General features: G+C 49.1%; 2 protein-coding genes across 12 annotated transcripts; both read left to right on the top strand.

Moving 5' to 3' along the window:
• Window positions 1–563: 563 nt before the first annotated feature.
• Window positions 564–2,450, top strand: DPEP2NB (DPEP2 neighbor). Its single transcript, XM_041769827.1, is given in 3 exon segments — window positions 564–630; window positions 1,759–1,961; window positions 1,963–2,450. Coding segments are annotated over 3 exon segments (375 nt in total). The 3' UTR covers window positions 2,068–2,450.
• A 9,630-nt stretch (window positions 2,451–12,080) lies between these two features.
• On the top strand, window positions 12,081–24,170 carry LOC121500673 (dipeptidase 2-like). Of its 11 annotated transcripts, none has more exons than XM_041772596.1 (13): window positions 12,081–12,216; window positions 12,830–12,942; window positions 13,102–13,332; window positions 13,657–13,783; window positions 14,049–14,178; window positions 14,262–14,403; window positions 14,710–14,779; window positions 14,898–15,074; window positions 15,424–15,508; window positions 16,140–16,215; window positions 17,181–17,316; window positions 23,668–23,762; window positions 24,035–24,170. In XM_041772596.1, the coding sequence occupies exons 3-13, from the start codon at window positions 13,124–13,126 to the stop codon at window positions 24,045–24,047; spliced, it is 1,260 nt and encodes a 419-aa protein (XP_041628530.1). In that variant the 5' UTR covers window positions 12,081–12,216; window positions 12,830–12,942; window positions 13,102–13,123; the 3' UTR covers window positions 24,048–24,170. The 11 variants fall into 11 exon arrangements, with proteins under 11 accessions (XP_041628530.1, XP_041628533.1, XP_041628531.1 ...); XM_041772599.1 differs by having other exon boundaries at window positions 23,731–23,762; XM_041772597.1 differs by lacking the exon at window positions 23,668–23,762 and having other exon boundaries at window positions 24,035–24,130.
• Window positions 24,171–24,207: the final 37 nt, after the last annotated feature.

The following is a 24,207-nucleotide window of genomic DNA, read 5'->3' on the forward strand; positions in this document are numbered from 1 at the left end:
GAGGGTTCTGTGAATTTGCATTTGGAGAAGGACAAGTTCAAGAAGACTTTGTCTTTGCTTTTATTCTTCTCAGCTGGAAGGTCTTCCCTCTCCTCTCCACGAGTCCAAATCTAACTTATCCTTGAGGGCCACTGCCAAGGAAACTTCCACACAAATCTCTGCCTCCCCAGCTGTTGAATACTTAGGGTCAGTGCCATACAACCTGACTGTCTCTTGGGTTAGTCTTGCCTCTCAAGCCAATCACAGAATGTGGGTTCTCTTGCCCTATTTTGGTCCCTGGCGCTGTGCCACAGTTATTTCCTAGGGCTGGCTGGGGAGAGAAGTGTGAGGGCCCAGACAAGGTGCTTTTCTGTCTCCACCCTGCTCTCCTCCACAAAACCCCGAGAGCCTGAAGCTGGCCCTTCAAGTCACAGATTCCTTATGTGACCTCACTGGATAGTGATGACTTCACAAGCCTTCTCACAGTTTCCATGGCAGAGTAACGACGCAAACGTGATGCTCTCGGGGAAACTTCCCTACCAGTTCTCTACCAGATACCAATCTGTTCGGTTGCCTGAGAGAGAATGTCTGACCGGATCTTCTATATTCATTCTAACTTGTCCTCTGTCCCCTGGGAGGGCAGCATAGCAGGTAGGCCTAGGTCAGGCATCTGTACAAGAGTCATTGGTATACACACAACTTCACCTGGCTGACACAGGTTCCTTTTGGGCTTGCCCACCACACCTCAGAACTTAATCAGCTGTAAGTAATACAAGTGACCTGGGGCCCCCTCAGGGACTTACAGTGTTCCTGCTCACTGCTGAGGACAAGTGAAATGTCATCCCTGGGCAACTATTCAGAAAGCTTCTAATCTTTATAAATGCAGCCTTCCCTTTTGGCTACAAGATACTTCCATTCTGACCCTTTTCTGAGTGGCCTCTCAGCAAAAGTCAAGCCAATTTTTGTTGGCAAGTGATAAATGGAGCAGTTCGAGGAAGAATTGTTGAGGGCCACTCATGAAACCCTCCTTCAAACCCAGGCACCTTCACCATGCTGTCATGTAGACATCCACATGGGTCCCCTCAGACACAGAATGAGCTGCTGAGTGCTGGGAAAATGTGGTGTCCTATCAATGGGAAGAACAGAAGAACCAAGGAGAGTGATGAGTGATACCAAGACTGGAGGGCTGACGAAATGGTGTCCTAGGAGGCTGGGTAGACGTGAGCCTAGACTTGTCACCCAGAATCTGGCTCTGAACCTCCTGGTCACTCTGCCTCAGTATTTGACCTTTTGCTAACCTAGGTAAAAGTACCAGAGGGCTAGAGATCAGTGTGGTTGAAATAGGCAGTATGAATGGGGCCCAGGAGGGGTTGCCAAGATGAGAGAAGTTCTTAGCCCATTTATATTAATTTTTCCAACACTAAAAAGGTATTTCCATTAAAGCCTCAGAAGTGATAAACCTTGAGAAATGCTTTTTCTGCTATGGAAGGGAGAGATGGAAAGGACCCCAGATGCAATTGTTTTCAGGTTCTACTATTTCCTCCAAGAATGTAGAACAGATTTCCGCATCTCCTGCTGCTGCCCTGAGCTACATAGAATCGCTTTTGCAGCCATATTCCTCTCTAGGGGACTCATAGAGGCAATGGGCCAAGGCTGTGTTCCAGATACCAAGCAGATTAAAGGACTTCGGCCAGAAACTGGGAGAGACATGAGGTGGGAGGTCCTGGCAGGTCACTGTACATAGCAGAAATGACTGATTAGATCTGATTTTCTTTCCAGCAACAGTGGCTCCCATTTCTCCTCCTACACCTGGTCACTACCATGTCCTCTACCGAGGCTGTGGAGAAACCCAGGTGGGCTGGCATGGAGAGACATACTGCCTGGTTGGTGGCTACCGGACCTATGGGGATGCTCCTGTGGTCACCCCAGCAAAGGTGGAAGCAGAGAAACCAATTTCCAGCAGGGCTCTCCAGAGGCATCAGTAAAGACCTAGCAGAATCGGATAAAGACCTAGATTGCTCCAGCCCCCAAATCTGGCGATTGCAGCGTGGTGGCAGGAGGCTGACCCCACAGAAGCTCACTGGCTGAGCCACTCTGTGGGGAGGGCAAACGTTTAACCACCTAAGACAGCCAATGCCTCTTCCTGCAGTGACTCCGACTATCCACCGCTGGAACTAGAACCTGAGCCGCTCTGTCTCAGCCTTCCTCAGCCGGGAGCCTCCTTCCATACCAACTGGCCGTGGGCAAGGAGCCTTGGAACTGAGGTTTGAAGGAAGAGGCTGCTCTGAACATCCCAGGGCTGAAACCGGCCTGGAAGAAAACCTGACGTTTCTCTGCTCAATCCTCTAGAGCCCCTTCTTGGGAAGAAGAAAGAAAAGTCTGCTGTCTTGGAGCCAAGGAGGATGCAAGAGCAGAGAGAGGGTTCACAGTGGTCTTAGCAGGGGCCAATCTAGCAGATAGACTCCTGCCCTGAGTCACTGCCAGAAGCCGCCAACACAAACCAAGAGGAGCTGGGCTTTTTGAAACTGAAAAGAAGCAATTTGTGTCTACCCAGGGAGCCTCTTGTCTGGAGCCAGGAGACAGAATAGAGAGACCCAGGAAGACCTGCTTCCCAGAGCCAGAAGAAAACAGAGAGAAGAGTTGGGTGGCACCAACGCTGAGGCTCATGTGCTCCATCATTCCCAGCCCTTTCTGCCCCAGTGGGATTACTTACTGTCCAATAAAATGATTTTGCCCAACATATTTGGCTTGAAACCTAGCTTGTCCAAGGCCCGGCCCCAAACCTCCCTGTTCCCTTGAAGTACATTCCCACATGGGGAACCTGATGCTCTAAGACCTTCTGCCTCCCAAAAGACCCTGGAGTACAGCTTCTAACTGTGACTATCACAATGACACCTGCGCAGATCAGGGCAGGACACAGGCAGGTTCTTTAAGAAATGCAAAGCCTGATGAGAACTTCCCTGTGTATGTGTACATGTGTGTACGTACGTGTGTGCGTGTGTGTGCATGTGTGTGTAAGAAGATGAGAGGCAGGACTGAAAAGACATTCTGTCCATCCACCCATCCATCTATCCATTTACTCAACAAATGTTTACTGAGCACCTGCTAGTTGCTTGGGGTATATTAGTGAGCAAGATGATTAAAGCCCCTCACCTCAAGGCACCCACAAACTAAAGAGGTAAGTAAAGGATATAATTTCAAATAATTATAAATGCAATAAAGAAAAGTAAAAGAGGGGCACCTGAGTTGCTCAGTTGGTTAAGCATCTGCCTTTGGCTCAGGTCACAATCCTGGAGTCCCAGGATCCAGAGCCCCATGTGGAGGAGTTTGCTTCTCTCTCTGCCTCTTCCCCAACTCATGAGCATGTGGGCTCTCTCTCTCTTCTCAAATAAAAAAAATTTTAAAGATTTTATTTATTCATGAGAGGCACAGAGAGAGGCAGAGACAGGTAGAGGGAGGAGTAGGCTCCATGCAGGGAGCCCAATGCAGGACTCGATCCCAGCACTCCAGGATCATGCTCTGAGCCAGAGGCAGAGGTTCAACCACTGAGCCACCCAGGAGTCCCAATAAATAAAATATTTAAAAAAGAAGGAAAAAAAAAGAAAATAGGATAAAAGAATACAGTGATGAGGTGGTGCTAGGTTCCACAAGGTAGTCAGGGGAGACTTCCTTGAGGAGGTAACATCTCAGTGAAGGAAGATGTGAGGGAATCCTAGTAGGAGCTGGAGGGAGTCAATTTCTGGAGGAGGAAATGGAAAGTGCAAAGATCCTGGGGCAGGAATGAGGCCAGCCTATTCTAAAACTAACAGAAAGGCCAGTGTGGCCAGAGAGAAAAAAGAAGAATGAAAGATGTGGTTGGAGCAGCAAGCATGGACCAGGCCATAGCAGGCCTTGTCAGCCATGGTGAGGAATGTGGATTTTAAGTGTGTTGGGCAGTCATAGGAAGAAGTTGAGCAGGGTAGTGAAATGATCAGATAGATATGCTTAAAATATCATTCTGACTACTGTGTGCAATGGCAGTGAGGTGCTGGCTATTACCAGTGGAATGTCTCACTGAGTAGTTAAGGGGACAGTTGGTCCTAGGGAGTAGAGGTGAGGTAATGTCAGCAGGGAAGAAAGAGCACAGGGTGTGTGTGGACCTGTGTGCCGGGTCTACTTGTCTTCAGCATCCTAGATCAAAAGCAGGCACTGCCAGCAGCTCGTGACCCTCAGGTCCCAGTGAAGCAGCTCACGCTGTGGACAGCACACTCACTCTCAGGGGGCCACATGAGCAAGAGTGTTGCTCCTCCTCTGACACCCTCAAAGCCAGGAAAGGTCCTGATAATTTAAATAGTTTCCCTAGGGATCCCTGGGTGGCGCAGCGATTTGGCGCCTGCCTTTGGCCCAGGGCGGGATCCTGGAGACCCAGGATCGAATCCCATGTCGGGCTCCCGGTGCATGGAGCCTGCTTCTCCCTCTGCCTGTGTCTCTGCCTCTCTCTCTCTCTCTCTCTCTCTCTGTGTGTGTGTGACTATCATAAATAAATAAAAATTTAGGGATCCCTGGGTGGCGCAGCGGTTTGGCGCCTGTCTTTGGCCCAGGGCGTGATCCTGGAGACCCGGGATCGAATCCCACATCGGGCTCCCGGTGCATGGAGCCTGCTTCTCCCTCTGCCTGTGTCTCTGCCTCTCTCTCTCTCTCTCTGTGACTATCATAAATAAAATTAAAAAAATTATTAAAAAAATAAATAAATAAATAAATAAATAAAAATTTAAAAAAAATAGTTTCCCTAATCTGAGTTAGAGGAAGGAGTCACCAGCCCTGGGGATTCCCACTGTGAGTCTCAATTAACTCACAAAAGACAGGGGATCCCTGGCTGGCTCAGCGGTTTGGCGCCTGCCTTTGGCCCAAGGCGCGATCCTGGAGTCCCGGGATCAAGTCCCACATTGGGCTCCCGGCATGGAGCCTGCTTCTCCCTCCTCCTTTGTCTCTGCCCCTCTCTCTCTATGTCTATCATAAATAAATAAATAAGTAAGTAAGTAAATAAATAAATAAATCTTAAAAAAAAAAAACTCACAAAAGATAGCTAATTCCTCTTCCTCCTACTTCTCACCTCTGGAGATTATGATCTTATATTGCTCTCTGAAACTTGGGGTGTCTGAGGACAATTTGCGATCCTGGAGGAGTCAGGTAGGTTGGCAATCCCCAAACATAAGGCAAACAGACTCACCTGGGACTTCCAGGAAAACAAGGGATCCCTAGCACCTATGCCACTCCTACAGGAATACATTTTTAGAGTGGAATCTGGAAACCTGCACTTTAAAAATTTTCCCATACAAGTGACAGAGGAAATGACACCATGGTGTGCAATCAGCAAATTCCAAGACAGAACACTCTAAAGAACAAAGGACCTGATTTTTTTTCAACAAATAAATTACAAAGAAAGAAGGAAGAGGAACCAATGGATTGAGAGACATAAGAAACCAAATGCAATGTGGATGACCTTATCTACATTATAATTAAAACAATTATTTAAAAATTAGACAATCAGGGAAATTTGAACATGATAGATAATTCATGATATTAAGGAAGTTTAGTGACTCTTTTAAGATCCATAGTGGTATGGTAGCAGTAGCTGTCTTTTTAAAAAGCTGTTCGTTATTTTTTGGGATGCAAACTTAAATATGGATGGAATAAATGTTCGATTTGCCTTAAAAAATTCTTTTTTTTTAAATTTTTTTATTTATTTATGATAGTCACACACAGAGAGAGAGAGAGAGAGGCAGAGACACAGGCAGAGGGAGAAGCAGGCTCCATGCACCGGGAGCCCGACGTGGGATTCGATCCTGGGTCTCCAGGATCCCGCCCTGGGCCAAAGGCAGGCGCCAAACTGCTGCGCCACCCAGGGATCCCCGATTTGCCTTAAAAAATTCTGCAGAAGGTATAAATGAGTAAGGTATACATGAAACAAGATAGGCCATCCATAATTGTTGAAGCCAGGTGCCTGATATATAGGGGTTCACTATACTCTTCTGTTTTGTTTTGTTTTGTTTTGTTTTGTTTTGTTTTGTTTTGTTTTGTTTTGTTTTCATGAGAGACACACAGAGAGAGAGGGAGAGACACAGGCAGAGGGAGAAGCAGGCTCCATGCAGGGAGCCCAACGTGGGACTCGATCCTGAGTCTCCAGGATCAGGCCCCGGGCTGAAGGCGGCGCTAAACTGCTGAGCCCCCTGGGCTGCCCATCTTCTGCTTTTTTATGTTTGAAATTAACCTAATAAGTTAAAAGAAATTTTCAAAACTTTATTTGAGATAGAGTGAGAGAAAGAGAGAGAGAGAGAACGAGCGAGCAGGGGGATGAGCAGAGGGAGAAGCAGACTCCCACTAAGCAGGAAGCTGGATGTGGCTAGATCCCAGGACCCTGGGATCATGACCTGGGCCTCCTAGGATCATGACCTGAGCTGAAGGCAGATCCTTAACTGCGTGCCACCCAGGCACTCCAGAAATTTTTTTGTATTATTTTATTTTAAGATTTTATTTATTTATTCATGAGAGACACAGAGAGAGGCAGAGACACAGGCAGAGGAAGAAGCAGGCTCCATGCAGGGAGCCTGATGTGGGACTTGATCCCGGGTCTCCAGGATCATGCCCTGGGCTGAAGGCGGCGCTAAACCACTGAGCCATCAGAGCTGCCCAGAAATTTTTTTAGAAAGCTTCTCAGGGGATCCCTGGGTGGCGCAGCGGTTTAGCGCCTGCCTTTGGCCCAGGGCGCGATACTGGAGACCTGGGATCGAATCCCACGTCGGGCTCCTGGTGCATGGAGCCTGCTTCTCCCTCTGCCTGTGTCTCTGCCCCTCTCTCTCTCTCTCTCTCTCTCTCTCTCTCTCTCTCTCTCTGTGACTATCATAAATAAATAAAAAATTTAAAAAAAAAAAAAGAAAGCTTCTCAGGTGCGGTCCAATGTTCCATCCAGATTTGGAATCAGGGAGGACTTGGGGGTCCACTTCATAGCATAAATTAGCTTGTGGGAGCCATGGCAGCCAGGCAGAGGAGGGTAGTCTTTCTGCATAAAAAATAGGAAGCTCAGAGAGCTCTGAGGCAGGGTGTGCTGTGTATAGCATGCTGCTGCAGGTCTGAAAGGCCTCAGAGATGAGCAGGCTAGGCTGAGCAAAAAGCAAGTCTGAACTTAAGACTAAATGAAAACCACATATGCCACACGATAGATGTTTGTTTGGTCAGAGCCCGTCCCAGCACCTGGCATCCACACAGCCCACTCCTCTGATGCTTATGTGAGCAGATGTGGTAGGTAACTGGAGACTTGTCCAGCCCCTTCACTGCATACCCCAGCGAGGGGCCAGCTCCAATGGGTGATCAGTAGGGAATGTCTAGACAGATGATTTAAGGGACTTGAAGCCTCTCCTGAAGAGTGAGGCAGCAGCTGGAAGTCAAGAAGTCCATGGAACCCCAATCTGAGTTGGCCAGGAAGGCATCATTGTGATCATTTGCTTGTCCAGCTGCTGCCTCCCTATCTTTCCTCCCCTTCAGCCAAGTTCAAGGAGGGCTCTGTTGTAGGGCCAGTAGGCTAATTTCTCTGTCAGTGCTGGCTACCCCAGATGGTTTCCTTATGTCCCATGAAGCCACACTGAAAAGAAGGTCAGTACACTCCAACTTTGGTGAGCCTGACAGTGGTGAACAGGAGGTGAGCGGCATGTGCAGAAGCGGATAGGACAGGGTGCCTGGGTGGCTACGTGGTTGAGTGTCTCCCTTGGGCTCAGGTTGTGATCCTGGGGTCTCGGGATCAAGTCCTGCATCGGACTCCCTGCAGGAAGCCTGCTTCTCCCTCTGCCTGTGTCTCTGCCTCTTTCTCTCTGTGTGTCTCTCATGAATAAATAAAATCTTAAAAAAAAATAGAAGAAGAAGCAGCAGCAGACAGGACAGACCTTACGAAGTGACAATCATTCTTCAAAGTTCTCTCCCCTCAGGGCCTGGACACCCAGAGAGAAGGTGTAGTTCTGAGTAGCTCTGGCCTATGGTCCCACAGAGCCTGGACATCAGAAAGCTAAGTACATTCCTCCACCACAAACTCAGTCCCATTGTCCTCACAAGTTGTCCCCAAATTTTGAATTCCCCTGCCCAGTGTTCTGGATTTAGATTCAGGGAGGTCTCCAGACAGAGGGGTGCAAAAGTTAAGAAAGGGCATCTGTTAGCTGGGGCGGCTGCTTCGTACCTGGAGTGGTCCGAGACAGAGAACAGAATTAGAGAGCTCAAAACTCATCAAGTCTAGGAGTAAGAGAATTTTGGTTTCAGATCCCAGTTCCACCTGCCAGCTTCACCTCGCTCAAGCTCAATTTTCTCACCTAGAAAATGAGGCTGGTAAAAACCTACCTTGTGAGCTATTGAGATCAAACGGACTACAACACATCAAACTGGTAGTACAGCTCTGGGCACACAGTAACTTAGGCTGCTCTGACACGTTGTCACTGTTGTCACATTCTCCTGCTCCACGAAGGAAGGAAAGGTAGCAGTCTCCTGAGCTCTAAGCCGACTTGCTCTTCAAGGAATGTTGGTTGTGCGTTTGTTGTGTGCAGGTATGGCACTAGGGGCCAGAATATGGTGATCATGGCCTCACTGAGTTCACGTGCCAGCTTTAGTAGGGCCAGCCACTGCAGACTTCTGTGAGGAAGATATGGACGAAGGTGAGAAGGAGGAGGCGGAGGAGGGGGAGAGGAGGAGGAGGAGGAGGGAGGGGTTCCAGCAAACCTGAACCTGAGCAATCTGAGAGGCTCATCCATATTCCTGTTTTAAAGAGAATAAGTTACCAAAGAAGATTTGGATTTGTTGGAGTTCTCCATAATATAGCCCCCTCTCTAGGCAAATGAATATCACAGTTCAGAAGGTGCCATCTGAATCTCAGGGACTCCCTGTATGATCTTCCTCACTCAAACTCCTGTAGCACATGCCCCTCTAGCCTCCCTACAGCTGATGGCACTACCTCAAGAACTTGGGACAGCATGCAAACCAACCTCAGGACAAGAGCTCCAAGGCCTGTGGACTTTATGCCTAAATCACCAGAATAACTGGTCCCACGAGGCAGCCCAATCAAACACTTAAAACCTGCCAGGCACCACCATGACTTTGCTCTGGGGACCTTGTGCACTGGATCCTTCATACTGCCTGAAGTCAGGCAGAGTCTGGCTGCAGGAGACCCAAAATGGACAAGAAGGCCGGAAAGGGTGTGGAAGACAAAAGTGGGGATTAGGGAGAAAGCTAGGTGGAAGCAGGAGACAGAGATGCGTTCGTGCTTACTGCACTTCGCCTAGCAAGGTGGATGGTGGCTGCCTTTTGAGGAAGGAAAATGTGCTACTTGTTAGCCACTTCCAGAAGGGTAGCCTCAGCTTTGTGATTAGAGGATGTGTGTCCCTGGTGGCCAGGCTGTCTTCTGGCCAGAGAGGCTGTTGTGTCTGGAATTTGGCTATGTCTGTCATTGTGGCAGCAGAAACAGCAACACCCAGAGAGAAGTAGGGGCAGCATGAGTCTTCAGGAGCAAGGCGCCCTGAAAGAGGCTGAACATCACCTGCACAATACTGGATACTGAGGAAGACCGTGCTTCTGTCCCACTCCTGCACTCTGAGCATGTGAGGTGGCCTGTCAGTCTGATATTTTTCTTCCCTGCATATTCTTGTAATACACTGGAGATCAATGGGGTTGGATCGGCTCTGCCCAAGAAAGCTTGGTCCCAGGAGGAGCCTGTTTCTATCACTGTGTCCTCTGCGGACCTGTGTCCGCAGGTCTTGATTTATGTAAACACTACATAGGTAAAGATTAGAAGAGAAGGTGCTTACTCACATACTGTCCCTTGTGTCAAGATTTCCCACACTGGCCCTGCCTCAGCAGCCATACCAATTAGAGGCTAAGGGGACAGCATGTAACAAGGCTCTGTGGTAGTAGGCAGCAAGGCAAGAGGGCAAGAGCGTTTATGCCATTTGCTGAGACTAGAGAGGCCGATGGGAGACACACCAGGACTTGAGTGCCAAATAAAGGTATTTGGTAGACAGACCTACATTAGTATAGTAATGGCTTTCTCCCTAAAAGCAAAATCCTCTTCAGATTTCTTTCGGTTAGTAAAAACGGGTACTAATGTAGATCTTTCATAAAAACAAGGTGGCACAATGCAAACTTTCTGAAAGCCAGGGTACTCATCCCTTTACATCATTTTGACTTAAGGTTTCATGGGAAAGCTCTGACTTCAGCTAGTGGAGAAATCTGTATCCTAAGAGCCACGAGAAGCTGCAGAAGAACTTTAGCAAGAGGATGACAGATTCTTCTCAAAGAGAGATAGGTCTGATTGCTCAGTTGGGGAATGGACTGGAAGTGGGGAGACCAGGAGGAGGTGAGAGATGAAAGGGGTAGAGGTACTGGGGAAGAGATAGTAGGAATGGAGAAGAGACCCCTGGGAGATGTTTGGAGGTTGAACCAGAACAATCTGGAGATGCTATTAAAGAGGAGAAAGGGGCAGAAGGTAGGAGGCATCACAGATAACATTCAGATCAACTCTGGAGCCAGGCCCTGGGCTTCCCTGCTTCCCCATTTTCTCTGGTATCCACTGCCAGCACTCGGATAATTTCTGTCATAGCCTCTCCCCCCAAATTGTCCAGGTCTATCCACAGGTACTGGAGTCTTCTAAAGGACAAGGCTTGGAAGGAAGGAAGGAAGGAAGGAAGGAAAGAAGGAAGGAAGGAAGGAAGGAAGGAAGGAAGGAAGGAAGGAGAAGAGAGAGAAGAGGAAGGAGAAGAGAAGAGAAGAGAAGAGAAGAGAAGAGAAGAGAAGAGAAGAGAAGAGAAGAGAAGAGAAGAGAAGGAGGGAGAGAGGACAGGAGAGAGGAAGGAAGGAATGGGACAAGGCTTCTTTAGTGCTTGCTTATTTCCCCCTGCACAGGACAGGGCAGAGAGAAGGCCTCAAACAACGTACAAAGGAGAACAGGCCGTCCAGTTGGCTCAAACCCACTCACCCCTTGAGTATGAGTGTTCTCATGTCCCTGAGTGTGTAAGGGGCTGGGTATGTCTGTGTTTCTGTTATTGGCCTTGTGTGGTCACCTCGAGGCCATGACTAGCAATGCCAGTCAGTTTAGGGACTGAAGCTGAACATTACTGAAAATTAAGCTGCCTGGTTGACCTTCTACGGAGATGGCGCCCACTTGCTATGGCTCAGCCCCACCTGTCTCTGCTGGGCTAGAGTTTCCTCCGAGCCTTGGGATGTAAGACATCTGATCCCTGGAGAAAAGCTAACAAACCTTGAAAAGCTAAATAAATTCTCCCTTCTCTGTTAGCAGCTGCTGTTTGCCCTGGATTTCCTGCCTATCCCACTTCCTGGGGGGCTATTAAGAGTAGAACAGACAAGTTGTTTATTCTCCCAAATAAAGTGTTTGTCTTGGAGACCGGCCATAAGAGTTTCTCCTCCCTCTCCTCACTCAGCCCCAGCCCGCTGCTCGAGTGGGTACCAGGCTGCCGGCCAGCGGTGAGGGGAGAAAGGAGGGAGCCAGGTCTGAGTTTGGGCTCCCCAGTCACCCAGGGCAAGCACAGACCCTGGGGGACTCCCACTCTGCAGTGGGGCTGCCAGAGAACCTTCCAGCCGCGGTAGTCAGAGAGCAGACCGACGTCCAGCACAGCGCCACTGGGTAGCCCTTCACCCCTGCCTGCCCGCACTGGGCACCACCATTTGCACAATCATTCAAATATACCCAAGCCCAAGCCGGGCGGCCTCTGCTGGGTAGCCCAGGACCCCTAGCGCCTCTTGCAGAGTTTTGCTCATTTCCTTTCTAGGGTGATTTCTAGGGTCTCCAGTCTTCGGACTTGGGTCACTACCCCTGCACTGGTCACACCTGACACCTGTTAGAGGTTCCAAAGGCAAAGCAGCTCCAGGGGGTGCCAAGGTTCAGTGTCGAAGCTTGAGAGGCTGGGGACGGAGTCTGGGCAAAGACCTCGAAGCCTCTCAGTGGCCGAGCTTCTGAGAATATGCATTTCCCTGTGTTTGGTGGTGCCTCCAGGGAGGTGGTTCCTGGAGGAGGCAGCCAGGGTAAGGGCCTGGGGCTGGGAAGGAGGGTGGGGCCTTCAGAGGAAAGACGCAACTCAGCCTGGAGTTTTCTGGAGAGCTAGAGCCACAGGAGCTGGAAGATAAGGCGGATGTAGCCTCAGGACCCAGATGCCAGGCGTTTTCTCAGGACCCAGACCTCTAACTTCATACACTGAGGACTTCCACACTGAGGTAGGAGGGATCCTAACCCACAGCTCAGCCAGCAGCTGGGGCGGGAGGGGTGCTGGGATGGGGGGAGGGGTGCTGTGCTGCCCTAAAACTGACTCAATTTCCTTCCACTCAAATCGCTTACTGAGTTCCTGCTCTGTTCAGTTAACCACCCCGGACCCTCCTCAGATGCTTGCTCAGTTCACATCCCCAAAGTCCCTCCATTCAGACCCTGGGGAGGTGTAGCATCTCCTGAGGAGCTAGCTCTTTCCTGAAGCTGGGGAAGACTGGGGGAGGGGCGCCCCGACAGTTCCCAGTTTCGGCTTGAGCCCCCCAGGGGATGGACAGGTAGGCAAGGGAGGAAGGCAGGGGAGGGAGAGGTCAGGGCAGAGGACCACTGCAAAGTCTGCAAGGTCAACCCCCCATTCCCAGAAACTGCTCCCTCCCACCTCCACCCCCACTGTGGCTCGGCACCGGCAGCCTAGAGCCGCGGGGTACTGTGGCCAGAGACATTTGCGTGTGGCCTCGGGGCGCTGGCGCAGGGTCCGGCCTCATTGGGCACCTGACGGGGTGGAGAGAGGCTTCAGGGCTGAGGGCTGCTCTGCGCGGAGCGCCCTAAGACTTCTCTCTCGGACAGCAAGGTTAGAGGCGGTGGCAGAGCAACCTGGGTCAGCCCGGCCGCGCCCCGGCGGCGAGGAGAGGCCACGGGCACCGAGGGCCCGCCCAGCGCCCAGCGCCCAGCGCCCGGGGGTGAGGTCTGGCGGGCCGGGGGCGGGGGGAGGGGAGGGGGAGGGGAAGGAAGGGGGAGGGGCGAGGGGAGGGGAGCGGCAGCGCGCCGCGGGGGGGCCCCAGTCGGCGTTCCCGTCGCCCTCTGCCCCCCCACCCCTCTCACGCACCCCTCTCGACAAGGGCTGCCAGTGCGCTGCGCAGCATGCGGCCCCCGAGCCCCGAGGGCACCCCCGCGCCCCGCGGGCCGCCCCTGCGCCGGCTCCTCCTAGTGTTGCTGCTGCCGCGGCTGGTAAGCGACGCCCACACCACGCCGGGCACCTCCAGCTCCGCGACCCGGCCGGCCACCCCCAGCTCCCCAAGTCTGCGGGAGCGCGCGCGGGCCCTGATGCGCGACTTCCCTCTCGTGGACGGGTGCGTAGGTGCGGGGTGGGGCGGTGGGGGCGAGCCGGCCCAGGGCAGGGGAGCCCCAGCGCAGGGGAAGCGGTTCTCAGGTCCTCGGTGATTCACTCTCCCAGCATCCGTGGATGCCTTTTCCCTTGTCTGTCACTCTGCCCCTGGTGGGAACCCCCAGCGTAGGCCTCAAGGGGTTCTGGTACAGTCTGTGTGACTGTGGTGTGGGGGGATGTCCCACAACCCCCCCACCAACTTTGACCCACGTCCTGCTTGATCCTAAGGCCTAAGAAGCGCACCCATTTGCCCCTGACCTGACCTGACCTTGCCTTGCCCTCCCTCCAGCCACAATGACATGCCCCTTGTCCTGAGGCAGTTTTACCGCCAGGGGCTACACGATGTCAATCTGCGCAATTTCAGCCGTGGCCAGACCAGCCTGGACAGGCTTAGAGACGGTTTCGTCGGTGCCCAGGTACCACTGGGACACAGCATGGCTGAGGGGGAGTGTGGAAGCCCCAGAGAGCACAGGTTAGTCACAAGGGAACTCAGTTACTGTAGGGCCCCCCCAAATGCTACCATATGGATGCTGGGGGCTGCAGGGCTCACAGTGAATTAGTTTGGTAGGCATCCAAGTACCAGAGACAACCAATGCATTACATGTGACCACATTTGCCATGTGGGCTGTCAAGGAACTCCAAAGCAACCCCTGCCCAAGCCAACCCTTGGCCTTCCCCCAGTTCTGGTCAGCCTACGTCCCATGCCAGACCCAGGAACGGGATGCCCTGCGCCTCACCCTGGAGCAAATTGACCTCATCCGCCGCATGTGTGCCTCCTATTCTGAGCTGGAGCTTGTGACCTCAGTTAAAGGTAGGCAGACTGGTGGGGGGTGTTAGGGACTTGACTGAATACCCGAGTCTCTGAAAGTGACCACCTGACCTACCTGCCCCCAGCTCTGAACAACACCCGGAAGTTGGCTTGCCTCATTGGTGTGGAGGGAGGACACTCACTGGACAGTAGCCTTTCCATCTTGCGTACCTTCTACGTGCTGGGTGCACGTTACCTGACACTCACTCACACCTGCAACACACCCTGGTGAGCTCAGTGCAAATGGTATGCACCCACTGATGCAGGGACATGCCCAAGATCATATTGGGGCTCAGATCAAGCTTTACCCCTGGGATCTGACACTGACCCTGGAGTGGAGAGAGGAGCAGGAGTTCACAGTACAAGACATCCAGTCTTGTACTGTGAACTCCCCCAGTAGGGACCACCTCCTGCCAGGCACAGCCCAGCTTGAGTCCCTGCTCTCACTCCAGGGGCTGCAGGTAGAGAGGGTTCAGTAGGCTCTTGTGACTAAGTTAGGGCCACCATTCAGACTGCCTCCTGGTCATCCTGCAGGGCAGAGAGCTCAGCTAAGGGCATCCATCCCTTCTACAATAATGTCAGTGGGCTGACCAGCTTCGGTGAGGTGAGGACCCTAGTGCCATACCCTGCCACACATGAATGCACAAGCCCCACCAGTTCCCTACAGAAAAGGGCACATGCATGTGTATCCCTGATGCCCCTTCCCCAACCTATCCCTGCAGAAGGTGGTGGTGGAAATGAACCGCTTGGGCATGATGGTAGATTTGTCACATGTCTCAGACACTGTGGCTCGGCGAGCCTTGGAAGTGTCACAGGCACCTGTGATCTTCTCCCACTCGGCTGCCCGAGGTGTGTGTAAGAATGCCAGGAACGTTCCCGATGATATCCTACAGCTTCTGGTGAGAGACTGCCCTGGCCCTCAAACCTAAAGCAAGAGGTTTAAACCAGGAGCCCTTGAATCTGAGCCCTTGTTCCCTCAACTTGCTCAAACCCTAGGCTGAACATCTGTCCCACAAAACCAGAGTCCACAGCCCCTGAATTCTTGAACTCAGGTGTGGGGGTTCTAAGTGGTAAATACTCCAAGACATGTCCATCCCAACCAGAGCTGAGACTCCTCCATCCACACAAATCTAGAGGTGATGTCTCCTCTGACCTCAAAGCAAGAGCTGAATAGTTTCCTCACAGGAGCCTATAGACAGGTGGTTGTTCTGGCAGCCAAGCTGAGTGTCCATTTGTCCACCCCTGCAGAAGAAGAATGGTGGCATTGTGATGGTGTCTTTGTCATCGGGGGTGCTGCAATGCAACCTGTTAGCCAACGTGTCCACTGTGGCAGGTAAGCCCTGCCTGGGCTCTCTGAGCAGCTCTGATTTGGACCTGAAGCCTTGAGGGGAGGGCCTCAGAATAGTCCCAGTGGTCTGACCTATTGTAGGCAATAGGCACCGCTCCCCAAAACTCAGTGATGGATGGTATATAGCACCTTGTTGCCATGTGGAACTGCTGAAGACACAAGAGTTGGTAACTATGACACTCATGGATATAAGGGAGGCAGTCAGACATAGAGCCCAGGTGCCAACCATCTGGGCTTCAGCAGGGGTTCCCAAAACTCCCTGCCCCTGCCTCTGACCAAGGGACTAAGCAGCCCCTTAAATCTCTGTGGTCTTTGTCACTTGTATTTTTTTCCCTCTCATCCTCTATAATCATGGAAAGGAGCCCTTATAGTTCTCAAGGAGACTGGAGGCAGGGTGAATGCTGGATGAGAAATCGCCCAAATGGGGTCCACTCCAAATCTAAATTCCAGTCTAGAGTCAAATGGGATCAGCTTTCTCAAGCCCTTGAACTGGGTGTCAGGCCATGAAGGAATAGGCCTGTATGGCCTACAGGCTGCAAGAAGGGGAATCAGTAAAGTGCAGTTCCCATGCATCCCTGCCCTGGAAGCCCCACAGTGCTGACTCTCCATCCCTCAGATCACTTTGACTACATCAGGGCAGTCATTGGATCCAAGTTCATTGGAATTGGTGGAGATTATGATGGGGCCAGACGGTGAGTGCTTCTCTGTGGCTTGTCTGGGGCTAGCTGTGGGGTTAGCTTAATAGTCATCATATCTACCACACCTCTTCATCGCCTTTAGGCCCACCTTGCATCTCTGCACACCCAGAGTCTTCCTCCTTCCTTCCTTCCTCCTTTCCTTTCCTTTCCTTTCCTTTCCTTTCCTTTCCTTTCCTTTCCTTTCCTTTCCTTTCCTTTTCCTTTTCTTTTCCTTTTTTCTTTTTTCTTTTCTTTTCTTTTTTCTTTTCTTTTTTCTTTTCTTTTTTCTTTTCTTTTTTCTTTTCTTTCTTTCTTTCTTTCTTTCTTTCTTCTTTCTTTCTTTCTTTCTTTCTTTCTTCCCTCTTTCTCTCTCACTCTATCTTTTTCTTTCAAGTTTTATTTATTTAAGTAATCTCTACATCCAATGCAGGGCTTGAAGTCATAATCCTTAGATCAAGAGCCACATGCTCTTCCAAACAAGCCAACCAGGGTGCCCCTGACCCACTGCTTCTGAGCAGACTCTTAGTTAGGTCTGGTGTGAACTGACCATTTTCTTTGCTTGCAGCTTGGTGTGTGCCTGCAGGATGTCAGTCTAGGTCCTTCTATAAATGGAGGAAACTTTGTAGTTTTCACGGGTCAGTGAAAGGCTGGAGCCCAAAACGGGGCTTGAATTCACAACCCTGAGATCATGACCTGCACTGAGATCAAGAGTGGGATGCTTAACTGACTGAGCCACCCAGGTCTCCCTGCATAGATCTCAACCGTACAATTCAGTGAGTGTTTATGAATATTGAAAGAGGTTAGGAGCTTCCTTCTGCAGGATAAAGAGCAGGTTTGAATCACTTACCCTCTCCAAGTCTCCTATTACCACATCTGACCAGGGCTGGGGTTCAGTAGACCTGGACACATACGGCTGTGGCTGAGTCATGAACAGAGAACAGGGCTGAGGTTCCACAGCTGACTAGCTCTCGGCCACACAGTTTCCCTCAGGGGCTGGAGGATGTGTCCACATACCCAGTTCTGATAGAGGAGTTGCTGAGGCGTGGCTGGAGTGGGGAAGAGCTCCAGGGTGTCCTTCGAGGAAACCTGCTGCGGGTCTTTGGACAGGTGGAACAGGTATGCTGGGCTGGGCAAAAGAGTAGCTCGCGGGGTCTGAGCAAGCGAGTGAGAGTTGCTGTGGGAGCTGCTGACCATTAACTGCTACCTCCAGGTACGGGAGGCAAGTAAGGGGCAAAGGCCCTTGGAGGATGAGTTCCCGGATGAGCAGCTGAGCAGCTCTTGCCGCTCCGTTCTCTCACGTCTGCATCAGACACAGTACCCTTCTCCATACCAGAAACTAACTGAGATTTCACCTGAGTGGTCCCCTAAACAGTCATTGTCAAAATCTCTCCCCATCATGGCCCCAGGCCTCATAGTTATTGCTGCTTGTTCAGTCCTCATTCTGTGGTTCTGGTGACCCAGTTAATCCTACCAAATGTCACTATGGCAGCTGCGGATACCCCACAATGTTCCCCCGTCATGCAGGCACAAACATTTCCTGAAATAAATGTTTTACACAAGGAACCAGGCATGACTGTCCTTCTCTGTGGTGGAGTCTGGTGACACAGGTTCCCAATTCCGGTGGTTGGTGGGAGACCTTGCAGTTCAGCCACCAGTTACTCAGGTAAGACCTGAGTCTCACTAGCATGGCCTGAGTAGACCCAGATAGTTGAACTCAACTCTCGAGGAAGACAGTGGGTAGTTCCAGCTGTGGGAGAGTGGATCTTCCTCTGAGCTGCCTCACAATAGCTCACCTCAGACCACATCCTGACTCAATGACCACCACCCAGGGAATTTGAAGGGAACTCTGGCTCAGATTCCCAAGAAGGGAACCTGCCTGGATCACAAATGATCTTTGTTCCTATTTGGACAGAGCCCAGGATGCCAGGCTACATGATAGGCCACAGGGCCTCCAATCACTGAACTTCCCTAGTTGTGAACTCAACCCCTCCTCTGCCTCTCAGGGACTTCCTCTCTGAGAGGCAGAAGCTACTTAGAAAACCATAGTGTCTTTTCCACAGGCCATTAATGGTAATAACAACTGCACTACTAATAGCCAAAATTAAGAGTTAATGCTGATAATGATAGCTAAAAATAATAAATAACATATGATAATAGATAATGCCTATTAAAAAATAATAGTTAAAATATTAGTTAATACTAATAGTCTATGCAGACCCCAGACTGAGCAATTTCATTCCAGGTCTATACCCAACAGGAATACGTTCATAGGTTTTCCAAAAAAGGATGTGAAATAATATTTAAAGTGGCCCTCTTCATAATAACCCCAACCTGTGTACTTTAAAGTTGAACTTCAAGAAGTCAAATACAAGAGATGATCTTAAAAGCAGTCATATTTTTAAAACTCACATTAATTTGGGGTGCCTAGGTGGCTTAGCTGGTTGAGTGTCTGACTTGATTTCATACCAGGTCATGATCTCAGGGTTGTGAGATCAAGCCTGGCCTCAGGCTTAGCACCTGATGTAGAGCCTGCTTGAGGCCTGCTTGCGATTCTCTCTCCATCTCCCTCTGTGCCAACCCCTCCCTGGCCCACACGCATGCATGCTCTCTCTCTTTAAAAAAAAAAAAAAAAAAAGAGAGGGATCCCTGGATGGCTTAGCGGTTTTGTGCCTGCCTTTGGCCCAGGGTGTGATCCTGGAGATCCGGGATCGAGTCCCACGTCAGGCTGCTTCTCCCTCTGCCTTTCTCTTTCATGAATAAATAAGTAAAAATCTTAAAAAAAGAGAGAGAGAGAGAGAGATTACTTAAAAATAAAATTTTAAAAAATAAAACTTTTAAGAAACACACAATAGGGCAGCCCCGGTGGCTCAGCGGTTTTAGTGCCGCCTGCAGCCCAGGGTGTGATCCTGGAGACCCTGGATCGAGTCCCGCATTGGGCTCCCTGCGTGGAGCCTGCTTCTCCCTCTGCCTGTCTCTGCCTCTCTCTCTCCTCCCTGTGCATTCTCATGAATGAATAAATAAAATCTTAAAAAAAAAAAAAAAAGAAAAGAAACACACAATAATGATACTTAACATCAGCATTGTATTTGGATTTTCAAAAACTGATTAATAGGGGAGTACATGGGTGGATCAATGGTTGAATGTCTGCCTTTGGCTCAGGTCATGATGCCGAGGTCTTGGGATTGAGCTCCACATCGAGCTTCCCAATGGGAGCCTGCTTCTCCCTCTGCCTATGTTTCTGCCTCTCTCTGTGTCTCTAAAGAATAAATAAAATCTTTTTTTTTTAAGAATAAATAAAATCTTAATAAATAAATAAAAATGAACAAATTTTGCTTTGTGGAATTTTACAAAAATTTGGAAATGGCCTTACAAATTTTTAATAAAAATTTTTTAAAGATTTTATTTATTTATTTATTTGACAGAGAGAGAGCACAAGTAGGGGGAGCAGCAGGTAGTGGAAGAGGGAGAGGCTAGAAGCAGGCTCCCCACTGAGCAAGGAGCATGATGCAGGGCTTCATTCCAGGACCCCAGGATCCCAGAATCCCAACCTGAGCCGAAGGTAGACACTTAACCAATTGATCCACCCAGGCGCCCTCTTGAAAAAAAATTTAACTATACCAGTCATGATGGCATCCTACAAAAGAAGTTAACAAGCTGCAGTTATTTAAAAATTATTTAAGATCCTCACTTGGTCAAGAGAAATTGCCAAGCATTCAATCTCTCAATAGAAAATGAGCTAAGGGACACCTGGGTGGTTGAGCGGTTGAACGCCTCCTTTCAGCCCAGGGCGTGATCCTGGGATTCCAGGATTGAGTCCCAGGTCAGGGTCCCTACATCGAGTCTGCTTCTCCCTCTGCCTATGTCTCTGCCTCTTTCTCTGTGTGTCTCTCATGAATGAATAAATAAAATCTTAACATAAAAAGAAAAAAAAAGAAAATGAACTAAGAAGTAGTTTTGAAAATATTATTTATGAAATGTTCATCATCACTTACTATCAAGGAAATGCAAATGAAAACCACAATGAGGTGTCCCCTCACCTTTCAGAATGGCTAAAATCAACAAGACAAGAAACAACACATGTTGGCAAGGATGTGGAGAAAAAGGAACCCTTGTGCACTGTTGATAGGAATGCTAACTGGTACAGCCACTGTGGAAAACAGTAGAGATTCCTTAAAAAGTTAAAAAAAAAGAACTACCCTATGGATCTAGCAATCCCATTACTGGGTATTTACCCAAAGAACAGAAAAACACTAATTCAAAGGGACACATGCACCCCCGTGTTTATAGTAGCATTATTTACAATAGCCAAATAATGGTAGCAGCCCAAGTGTCCATCGATTGATGAATGGATAAAGAAGATGAGGCATATATATATACACATATATATGGAATATTTTTCAGCATAAAAGGTGAAATGCTTGCCATTTGCGATGACATGGATGGAGCTAGAGAGTATAATGCTAAGCAAAATAAGTCAGTCAGAGAAAGACATGATTTCAGTCGTGCGGAAATTAAGAAACAAAGGGAAAAAGAGAAAGACAAATCAAAAAATAGACTCTTAACTATAGAAAACAAACTGATGGTTACCATAGAGGAAGTTGGTGGGAGATGGGTGGAATAGGTGATGGGGATTAAGGAGGGCACTTGTGATGAGCACCAGGTGATGTATGCAATTGCTGATACTAATATAGTGCACCTGAAGCTAAATTAATACTGTATGTTAACTAAATTAGACAATTAAAACAAAAGCTTAAAAAGCCAAAAACATTTTTACGCATGAGTTTGCCTCCATTAAAGCCATGTAAGTAAAATTATAATAAATTCTGGTTTGAGTATGAATAATGTGAGTTAATACATCTACTTTTCAGTTCTCTAATATTTTTCAACTCTTTTATTGTTCTAGAAAATTTCATCATTGAAAATACATTAAAAATGTATATAGTGATACACATTTTCCCTTTGCCTCAGGCTCCAAATTGGCTGTGCTCTGCAGTATTACTCAGAAAGTGCTAATAGTTCTTTCTGTTCATTTTACCTCTTCTCCCTTTTCTTGACTCCTTTGGGTGGATTGAGTAGCACTCTGAGATGACCTAATCCCTTTACAGATCCTTCCAAGCAGAGCTGATCCAGCTCAGGGTCCATTTAGGAAAAAATGGAAACAGGAGATAGAAGACCGAGGCTTATGGGGGTGCCCTGCGCTGCTGGGGAGCAGACCTCTTGACGATCTTGCTCAGCAGTTGCAGGTGTTCTAAACACGAGCGGTAAGGGTGCTCTGTGACAGCCAGAGGTTGGGGGGGGGTTGGGGACTACAGCCAACCATCACTGCTGGCACAGAAACTGCCTTTCGGTTTCCTCTGTAGCTCCTATTGGCAGAATGTAACAGGAAGCCAGCTAGGAGTCTAGGAAATGCGGTTAGAGTTTGAGCCCCAGCCTCACAGAGCAGAGAATAGGAGACTGCGTCTGGAGTTGAAAGACAATTGCTTAATCACTAGAATTGCTGCCGGCCTGGGTTAGGTTCATTCATTCATTCTTTCTCCTAGGCGCATTCTTTTGTGTTCGAACTCAAAACTAAGTGTTCATCAGGGTCCTGCTTACTTTGGTGGACTCTAGACACGAATCACTGTCTATTTAGACCACAGCACCCCTCATGGAAGACAGAGCCCGAAAGTTGGCCTCATTTCTGGGTTTCTACCCTCCCTCGGTCCTCATCAAGTAATTTTCTGATATCTTATTGAACTCTCTGATGTCTTCAGGAAGATCCTTTATATATATATATATATATATATATATATATATATATATATATATATTTCTTTTAAGATTTTATTTTTTTAAAGATATATTTATTCATGAGAGACACAGAGAGAGAGGCAGAGCCTTTTTATATTTTGCCCAACTTTCCCAGTCATTATCAGGAAGAGTATAACTCTTAGCAAACCAAACCAGACATTTTTAAATGGCATTTATGTATTAATCTGATGACATTAAAAATTAATTATAAACATTTGTTCCTTTCCTTTCACCTAAGACTATTATAGGAAATAGCTGTATGTGCGATACTTCTGAACTTTTAATTTTTTTAAAAGATTTATTTATTCATGAGAGACACAGAGAGAGGGAGAAGTAGGCTCCTTGCAGGGAGCCTGATGTGGGACTCGATCCCAGTCCTGGGATCACGCCCTGAGCCAAAGGCAGATGCTCAACCACTGAACCACCCAGGCATCCCAAGGGTGAGAGAATCTTTTTTTTTTTTTAAAGATTTTATTTATTTATTCATGAGAGACAGAGGCAGAGACACAGGCAGAGGGAGAAGCAGGCATCATACAGAGAGCCCGACGTGGGACTCGATCCAGGGTCTCCAGGATCACGCCCTGGGCTGCAGGTGGCGCTAAACTGCTGCGCCACCCGGGCTGCCCTAGGGTGAGAGAATCTTAAGCAGACTTTTCACTTAGTGTGGAGCCTGACACAGGGCTCAATTTCATGACCCTAAGATCATGGCTAGAGCTAAAACCTAAAGTCAAACGCTTAACTGATTGAGCCACCCAGGTGCCCCAATACTTCTGAACTTTTTTTTTTAAAGATTTTATTTATTTATTTATGAAAGACACAGAGAGACAGGCAGAGACATAGGCAGAGAGAGAGGCAGGCTCCCCACCAGGAGCCCTATGTGGGACTCGATCCCAGACCCCGGGATCATGATCCAAGCCGAAGGCAAATGCTCAGCCACTGAACCACCCAGGCACCCCTGAACTTTTGATAAACCATTAGCAAATTCATCATTCATTACGTCATTTATATGACTTAAATGAAGGCTTCCCATGGAACGACAGCCCAGTATAGGAGAGACCAGAAGAAACATTCTTTCTCTCTCTCGTACTCCTGAGAGAGCCAAAACCGGACAGAGGCAACAGGGTCAGATTTAGTACTTAACCCCTAGGCATGAGAAGGGAGCAGTGATGGACAGGAGGCAGTGGTGACCAGAGGTCAAGGCTCTTCTCCTGGTGCCCAGAGGGGGAGGCCCACTTATTAGGGAGCCCTGGTGGGAGAACAGGTGACAGACACAGATACAGAAGGAGGGGCATTTCCAATTTTAATCTGTGCTATAGGCCCCTCTCAGCTTAGTAGGATCTGGTGCAGGCCCAGGAAGCCCAGATGCCACCCAAATGCAGTTCTGAGATCAGTTCTGAGGTCAGTTTCGACTGCATCAGGGCTTTTTCTGCAGAATGAATTACACTGTCCAGGCTTCTGACCATCCTGGAAACCATGTTGCCTTGAAGGAGGAGGATTTCTGCCCTGCGTGAAATCCTGTGTCAGACCAAGTGCCCTTTTACCAGTGAGAACTCTTGTCCCATTACTTTATGCCATTGAGGACCTTGCAGCTCCTCCCTTCCAGATGGCTGTCTTGTGCAAACCAGACCTTTGCCTGGGCTACTGTCCAATGCCTTCTCCATCCCCTGCCCAATCCAGACCCTATCCTTTCAAAGCTCAGCTGCTGTGGCGCCTCCATTAACCTCTTTCCAAACTGGCCAGCTCTCACCAGCACTACTCAGGACATCCCTCAGGTAGGATGACCCTATAACAAAAAAGATGTGATGTAAATTGACCAGGGAGTGGGTAACCCCCTTTCCAAGAGGGCTACAGTTAATTAATGTTTAGCATCTAGAATCTTTTTGTGTGCATCTGTTAGCACATTACAGAAGCCAATTTCAATACTAGATACTAAAACAAAATGGTTTCCCATCATGTTATTCTTAAATTTCATTTTTTACTAAAAATAGAACCCTTTTTCTGTCAGTCAAAACATAGAGATCGAATTCAGTGTGTTTCATGGAAGGTTTGCAGGGTGAGGCACGTTCCTACAACTAAAACCCCCCGTGGACCTGCGACTGTCTGGCTAGGGTGAGGCTGGGAAACTGCTGCCCACCCCGCCGTCCCGCCGGCCGCGGGCCCAGGAACCGGGAAGCGGCAGCGGCAGGGCCGGTGTGGCCCCGTGGGGGCGCCCTCCTG

Source organism: Vulpes lagopus, chromosome 10 (assembly GCF_018345385.1).
Source record: "Vulpes lagopus strain Blue_001 chromosome 10, ASM1834538v1, whole genome shotgun sequence".
NCBI lineage: Eukaryota > Metazoa > Chordata > Mammalia > Carnivora > Canidae > Vulpes > Vulpes lagopus.

Excerpts from the sequence above, each read along its gene's own strand:
- LOC121500673 (XM_041772593.1), top strand. The coding sequence starts at position 13,124 with ATGCGGCCCCCGAGCCCCGAGGGCACCCCCGCGCCCCGCGGGCCGCCC. Across the intron at positions 14,179-14,261 it reads GCTTGTGACCTCAGTTAAAG|CTCTGAACAACACCCGGAAG; the intron begins GTAGGCAGACTG and ends ACCTGCCCCCAG. Across the intron at positions 15,075-15,423 it reads ATGATATCCTACAGCTTCTG|AAGAAGAATGGTGGCATTGT; the intron begins GTGAGAGACTGC and ends CCACCCCTGCAG.